This window comes from Propithecus coquereli, unplaced genomic scaffold (genome assembly GCF_000956105.1).
Source record: "Propithecus coquereli isolate 6110/MARCELLA unplaced genomic scaffold, Pcoq_1.0 Scaffold101, whole genome shotgun sequence".
In the NCBI taxonomy this organism is placed as follows: Eukaryota; Metazoa; Chordata; class Mammalia; order Primates; family Indriidae; genus Propithecus; species Propithecus coquereli.
The window spans coordinates 1,228,993-1,236,611 of record NW_012133970.1 but is presented as its reverse complement, the minus strand read 5'-3'; the positions used below and the strand labels follow the sequence as shown (position 1 = coordinate 1,236,611).

The window sequence follows — 7,619 nt, the reverse complement described above, 5'->3', positions numbered from 1 at the left end:
GGCTGAGGCAGGAGGATCGCTTGAGCCCAGGAGTTTGAGGTTGCTGTGAGCTAGGCTGACGCCACGGCACTCTAACCTGGGCAACAGAGCCAGATTCTGTCTCAAAAAAAAAAAAAGAAAGAAAAAAAGGGCGGTTGGCAACAGAATAGTTCATAATCTCAAAGTATCCATGGATTATTTACTAATTACATTAAAAAGGGAAAATACACCCTTGCAATGGAGCAATCTGGTGGTCACTACTTTTTCAGTCATCAAATTTAGCATCACCAATATTAGGACAACCTGATGTTGTGCCTTCTGATAACCAGTAAAATATTTAACCTAAATCAATTTCAAAAACACTGCCGGGCGCGGTGGCTCACGCCTGTAATCCTAGCACTCCAGGAGGCCAAGGCGGGCGGATCGTTTGAGCTCAGGAGTTCGAACCAGCCTGAACAGCGAGATCCCATCTCTACAAAAAATAGAAAAAAAATATCTGGGCGTGGTGATGCGCGCCTATAGTCTCAGCTACATGGGAGGCGGAGGCAGGAGGATCGCTTGACTCCAGGAGTTGGCGGTTGCTGTGAGCTAAGATGCTGCCACTGGGCGACAGAATGAGACCCTGTCTCAAAAAAAAAAAAAAAAGAAAAAAAAGAAAAGAAAGAAAAAGAAACCACCAGACAAATTCAGAACATGTAATATTTTCAAGACAACTTGCCTGGATCCTTCCAAATATTTAGTATCATGAAAAACAAAAAGGCAGGTAGATTCTGGACTAAAGGGAGATGACCAAATACGATGCACAAACCTTGAATAGATCCTAGGTTGAAAAAATGTAGAATGCTCCAACTAGGACAACTGGAGAAATTTCAAAACGGACTGTGTTAAATAATATTGACTTAATTTTTAAAGATGTGATAATGGTAGCGTAGTTATGAGGTAGGATGTTTGTTTGTTTTTGGGAGTGACGAACCAAGATGTCTGCAACTCACTTTCAAATGGTTTAAGGGAAAACGAAAAAACTCTGGCAAAACGTTAATTGTGAATTTAAGGGTCGGCTGTTCATTTTACTAATCCTTCACATTTCCTGAAATAAAACGTTCGAGGGGGAGAATCCATTCTTATGGGGGAAACGCCAATTCCAAACAAGTAACTTGCAAAGGTACCTTAGGCACAGTTCGGGACTGTCCGTACAATTTACAGCAAATTTCCCTTTGGGACGGAGCGGAGAAGCTGTTGCCAGCAGACAGAGGAACCCGTTCTTACTCTTACTTTCCCAGCCTTGTGGCGTTGTGACCTGAGGTCGCCAGAATGTCAGCCACGTGACCCAAGCGGCTCCTTCTGATTGGAGGAAGATCCGTTGTTCCGTGCAGCGAGAATGACCCTGCGCAAATTAGCGGAAGGGGGCGGGACTGAAATTTTCTTTGACCAACCGCTTTCCTCATATACAGCCTCCTGACCGCGTGTGGTCGAATCAAAAGCCGTTAGTAAAGTAGTAACACTTATTCTCCTTTCTCGTAGGATGGCCGGTCTTTCCGGTTACTTTTTTTTTTCTTTATTTCTCTTCCGGTAGAGACGGGGAGGGCCAAGGAGCTCCGTAAGTCATTTGTGGGTGACTGCTGTTTTTATTTCCGGTCTATGGGACCCGGCTTGGATTTGCGGCTGCTTGCAGCAGCTGCCAGCACTGCTGCCGCCATCATGTCAGACACAGACAGCGACGAAGATTCTGCTGGAGGCGGGCCGTTTTCTTTAACCGGTTTTCTTTTTGGCAACATCAATGGAGCTGGGCAACTGGAAGGGGAGAACGTCTTGGATGATGTGAGGGGGTGGGCGTGGGGCGAGGGCTGGGGGTGGTACGGCTAAGGCGAGTAAGTGGAGTGAGGAAAGCAAAGGGTGCTTCGGAAGAGAGAGCAGAGGGCGATGTGGCCCTCTCTGAGGGGGCGCAGTTAACGCAATAGGATCCCGTTCTCGTAGATGGGGGAGTAATGCAGAGTAACAGGGCTCAGTGCTGGGCGTGGGTGGGGAGAAGAGAGGGGGACGGTAGGCGAGTCCCGGGAGTCGGGCGCGGAGTAGGTGGCTTTGGAGACATTGTTCTGCCGGACCAGACAGTAGGAAAAAGAATCGTGTACCGTAGTGAAATTGCTTCCAAACCATTATTCTGGGAACCTCCTTGGAGACTCTTGACACTGCCTGCATTTCTGACATCGCTGAGCGGAGATGGTTCTAGAGCCAGAAGACTGGACAAAACATGCAACAAATCGTTTGGTTCCGGCCCGGAGCCTTAGGACATGACTATTGAGACGGCTCGAGGCAGACCTCTTCTGGTCCCAGTGTGTTCACTGACATTCTTGAAGTTTATTCTTGTACCCAACTGAAAGTCACCTACTTTCATTTTGCTTCATTTTCTCAAGGAATAAAGCTGTTGGCCAATATTCCCCCTCCCCTGTGACACGAACACGCAAAAGATAGCCCTCCAAAAGCCCTGCCCTGCCTTGCTCATCCAAATGACCTCAGTTGCCTTGGCCTTTATTCAGAAAACTACTATTCCATTCATTTAGCTTTGGTGGTGGGCCCTTCGATAATCTTAAACTGTGAAGGTGAAATTAGACATAGTGCTTTAATAAAGATCTGATCAGTGTGGAGTTTAGTGGAAGATTTATGGTTCTTGAATGTGATACTCCTTTTAGCACATTGCAGTCATTTTTATATGGATTTATGACTTTGTGGACCAGGGAGGTAAGCCTTGTGGTGTGGGAAGCTTAGGTCTAGTTATCTCCGACTCTGGTGCTGTCCCTTTTTCAGGAGTGTAAGAAGCACTTGGCAGGCTTGGGGGCTTTGGGTCTGGGCAGCCTGATCACTGAACTCACGGCAAATGAAGAATTGACTGGGACGGACGGTGCCTTGGTAAATGATGAAGGTGAAGTCTGGGTCATGGGGAGTAAGGCGGGGGAGGAGGCTACACTTACTATACATGTACTTTTAAATGGGAATTAGGGAGTGAGAGTCAGTTGCTTTTTGTTGTGATTCCCTGCCCTTTTTTTATTTATAGGATGGATCAGGAGTACAGAAGATGCTGTGGACTATTCAGACATCAACGAGGTAGCAGAAGATGAAAGCCGAAGATATCAGCAGACAATGGGGAGCTTGCAGCCCCTTTGCCACTCAGGTGATTTTTTGGTGCCATGGATAGAACATTCCAGCACTTTCTTCCAGTTCTTTTTTTTTTAAATTTCAGAATATTGGAGGGGGGGTAACAAACGTTTAGGTTACATAATTGCTTTTGTATAGTTTGAAAGAAGTGTGCCCATCACCCAGATAGTGTGCATTGTACCCATTAGGCATGAATTTACCCATTCCCCCCCCACCTACTTGATTTCTGTTGAGTTTTACTTCCATATGTGCAGGCACATAAGTGTTGATCGATTACTTCCAATTTAGTATTTGTGTACATGTGGTGTTTGTTTTTCCATTCTTAGGATACTTCCCTTAGAAGAATGGTCTCCAGTTCCATCCAGATTGTTACAAAAGGTGTTAGTTCACCATTTTTTTATGGCTAAGTAGTACTCCATGGTATACATATACCACATTTTATTAATCCATTTACGTATTGATGGGCACTTAGGTTGTTCCCACATCTTTGCAATTGTGAATTGTGCTGCTATAAACATGAGTCCAAGTGTCTTTTTTATAAAATGTTTTTTTTCCTCTGAGTAAGTACCCAGTAGTGGGATTGCTGGGTCAAATGGTAGGTCTACTTTGAGTTCTTTGAGGTATCTGCATACTACTTTGCATAGAAGTTGTACTAGCTTGCAGTCCCACCAACAGTGTATAAGTGTTCCTTTCTGTCCGCATCCATGCCAGCATCTGTTGTTTTGGGACTTTTTGATGAGGACCATTCTCACTGGAGTTAGGTGGTATCTCATTGTCCAGTACATTTTCTTGCTGTATAGTTCTGTTTGTTCTATGCCTGCTTTCTACCATTGTTCCTGGTCTCTCTGTGCCTTTGCTTCTCTCCCTTTGCCAGCTCAGTTCCAAGTAGCTGCTATTCTTTTTGTTGTTGTTCTGGGGTGGTCTTACCATACTCAAGCTGTTTATCCTTGTACTGGTCAGTCCCAAATTCTTGGTGAATGACAAATAGGGAAATACTGCTTTCCTCCTTGTCACCTGGTATTTGAGTATCCACATGGTTCATGGCACTATTTTAGATGCTCTTCAAAGTTCAGTCTTTGTGAGTAAGGAATTGATAGTTTGAGGAGGATTAAATATACAATGTAATATGTAAATGAATACATGTATTTATTGGCTCATATTACTCACCCACCTCTCTGTTGACACAATGTACTTAATGCTTTCTCCAATGTAAGGATTTTCTCCCTGGTATAAGGTGCTACATTATAAAATCAGAATATCAGCTGCTGCATTATCGAATCAGAGTGTCAGTTACTACATTATAGAATCAGAATATCAGCTGCTACATTATAGAATCAGAATGTCAGTTGCTACGTTACATATTCAGAATGCCAGCTGCTATGTTGTAGAATTGGAATGTCAGCTGGAAGGGGTCTTAGCAATTACTTATTTTTAACCTCCTAGTAGATAAGGAAAACAAACTTTAGAGAACTTAATAAAATGTAGAACTTTATCAAAAGTTTTACAATTAGCTCGTTGCAGACCCTGACTAATTTAAGAACTCAGTTCATTAGACAGAGATAGAGCACCTGTTATGTACTATAAACTGAAATAAGCAGTATGGTGCAAAGATAATAAAATCCATTTTCTAATCTTCAGGCACTCAGTTAAGTGGTCAGGAACCTAGAGCTGTTGATCATCATTCTTTGTACTGCCCTGTGCTATCCCTCACTGCTTGAAACTTTTATATGAAGTTGCTCATTGTTTATTCATTGTCCACCTCTTTGAATTAGATTTCAGGCTGCTGAGAAGTGTAGATAAAACCTTGGTAAATACTTCAACTGAGTTTTTTGCAGGGCCAGTTAATGGATTTGAGTGCTTGTTGTATAAAGAGAATTAACTGCACCATATACACAAGAAGTAACCTACAAAAAATAGAAGATATAGGACCTACCTTTAGCAATATTGTTAACATATGGTGAAGATGAAATAAACAAGTGCAAAACAATTATTCATAGGAATACAAACCAACTACAAGCTTATGTTTCTGTAATGAGTGTTATATTTAGTTTCAATGGGCTGCCAGAATAACTAAGTCAAATAGCATAGCTATTATTTGTGAGCACCCTGATTAAGGGGGAGATGGTGGCAGCTCTGATTTTCAGTGGAAGTTATAATTTTCAGGTTTGGCCTTGTCTTGACTAGAGATATTAAGGAAGAGAATATTTTTTGTGGGGGTTTCCTAGGTGGGTTTTATGAGCTAACTTCCTGGGAAAGGAGGATGCTGCATTGGATAGAATCTCAGTACTCTGGGATGTTCATTTCTAAGTTCCCTTGTCCTCTAGAAAGCTAAGGGCATAGGTTGAGATATTTAGAAATAAGGGAGTAGTGTGTGTGTGTGTGTGTGTGTGTGTGTGTGTGTGTGGTGTTGGGGGGGGGGCGGGGCGGGCAGTGATCAGCCAGCAGGTTTTCTTGAAAGGAGTGGAAAACACACTGCCAAATAGCAAGAACCAAGGATAGAGCAATTTCACAGTGTCCTTATGTATGCATTACTTGGGATTTGATGCCATAAAGAGTTGTAAACCAACATAGATTGTTCAGTAAGAGACAGGGTGGTAAAATGAAAAGAAAATGGACTTCGGAGTCAAAATGTCCCAGGTTCAAAATGTCATAGGTTCAAATCCCAACCCCATGTTTAGTGTGACCCTAGGCAAGTTGCTCAATCTTTGAGGCTTGAATTTATCATTTGTAATAATCCCTCAGTTTTTTTTGTCTGTAGTAAAGGTGATAATAGTTACCTTAGTAATTATTATGCTTTTGTGAGAGTTTATTTATTATCAAATGATGTAAAAATACTTACATAGTATAGTATTATGGTGGATGCTCTGTGATTGTTAGTTGGCTTTCATTTCTATGTGGTGCTTTAGAAAACTGATACTTGTTGCTCTGGGATTTTGATTACTAAAAGACTGAGTGGCAGGCTAACTTGGAGACTGTTCTTGCAGGCTAGAGATGTGAAATTATCAAGGTCTGGAGTAGGGTGACAACTGTGGAAAATGACAGCGAGGGTCAAACTTGAGAGTTGTTTATAAAGCATCAGTAGGACTTGGTGAGTGAGGAAGTATGTTGGAAAGAGTATAGGCTTTGATGTTAAACCAGGCTGAATTCCGACTTTGTCACTTGAAGCTGTGTGACTCTAAGTCACTTAACTTCTGTATCTCAGGATAATTCCTGTTTTGCAGTATTATTGGGAAGATTATATATAAAACAGCTAGAAATGCCCGGCATATAATGGGAGTTGAATAAATGGAAATCGCTGTAATTACCATTAATGATTGATTAGAAAATGTGTATGTTGGGGATTAAGAGATTGATCAAGAAGACAGTAGACTAAAGTCACAAGCTGGGAAAATGAGGATAGATATGGTATTGATAGTAACAAAAGGGAATTTAAAAGAATTGAAGGATATTTCAGTGTTTTATAGATTTGGGTTTAATTTAGGTAAGGGTGATTCTTGAGAAAGGGGACATATGGAGGAATAAAAGAGTGTTCAGGACCAAGTATTAAATGATGCCAATGGTTAAAGGACAGTGAAAAGAATAATAAACTGCAGGTGGTAAGACAGAAGTATGTCAAAGACTTGGGAGGTGAGAAGAAAGACCAGTCTTGTGGGAAACTGAAAGAGGAAGAAAGATTCAATGTAATTATGAGATTGAACAGAGTGAAAATTTTAAAAAAGACACATGATCTGGAAAAGGAGCAAAAGATTTCAAAGAGTTCTTGGAAGCTCTCTCATATCCTGTATGAGATACTATACATAATGTTATGGTATTTGGCTATACCATGATGCCATCTCTTTCTGAAGGCTGAAACTACATCTCCCATGTATTCTTAAGGGATATGCATAGTACTTGATGTGGTGCTTTAAATTTTTGAGTGGCAAGGGGGAGCTCAAGGTGGTTGTATAACATTTTAGATATTGAGGAGATCATCTTCTTGGTTTTGTTAGATTATGATGAAGATGACTATGATGCTGATTGTGAAGATATTGATTGCAAGTTGATGCCTCCCCCACCTCCACCCCCAGGACCACTGAAGAAGGATAAGGACCAAGATGCTATTACTGGTGGTAAGTAGAGAGTGTCTACTTTTGTCTAAGGAGCAAGTTTCCATTCATAAGTATAGGCTTTTGGCACACACATAAAGGGAGATTAAACAAAATTAAGCTGCTAGGAAAGGATAAAACTTCTGGAGATTGATACACTCTCAAATTTTAGTATTAAAAGGAAACTTTACTTTTAAAACATTTGGCATCAGTGTTTTAACATGTGCTTAAGAAGTAGTAGTTTAGGTCGGTGGCTTTTATATCTGGCTGCCCATCAGAATCACCGCGAGTCTTTAAAAAATACCCCTGGAGGGCCGGGCACGGTGGCTCACGCCTGTAATCCTAGCTCTCTGGGAGGCCGAGGCGGGCGGATTGTTTGAGCTCAGGAGTTCGAAACCAGCCTGA

The 7,619-nt window shown here is 41.8% G+C and overlaps 1 protein-coding gene across 1 annotated transcript in view; it reads left to right on the top strand.

The window, feature by feature from the left end:
• Nucleotides 1-1,613: 1,613 nt before the first annotated feature.
• Nucleotides 1,614-7,619, top strand: part of TAF1 (TAF1 RNA polymerase II, TATA box binding protein (TBP)-associated factor, 250kDa) — an 80,745-nt gene continuing 74,739 nt past the window's right edge. The window contains exons 1-4 of the mRNA XM_012642906.1: nucleotides 1,614-1,797; nucleotides 2,782-2,896; nucleotides 3,029-3,145; nucleotides 7,119-7,238. Coding sequence (XP_012498360.1) covers nucleotides 1,618-1,797; nucleotides 2,782-2,896; nucleotides 3,029-3,145; nucleotides 7,119-7,238 — 532 coding nt within the window. The 5' untranslated portion in view covers nucleotides 1,614-1,617. The remainder of the gene's footprint in view (nucleotides 1,798-2,781; nucleotides 2,897-3,028; nucleotides 3,146-7,118; nucleotides 7,239-7,619) is intronic.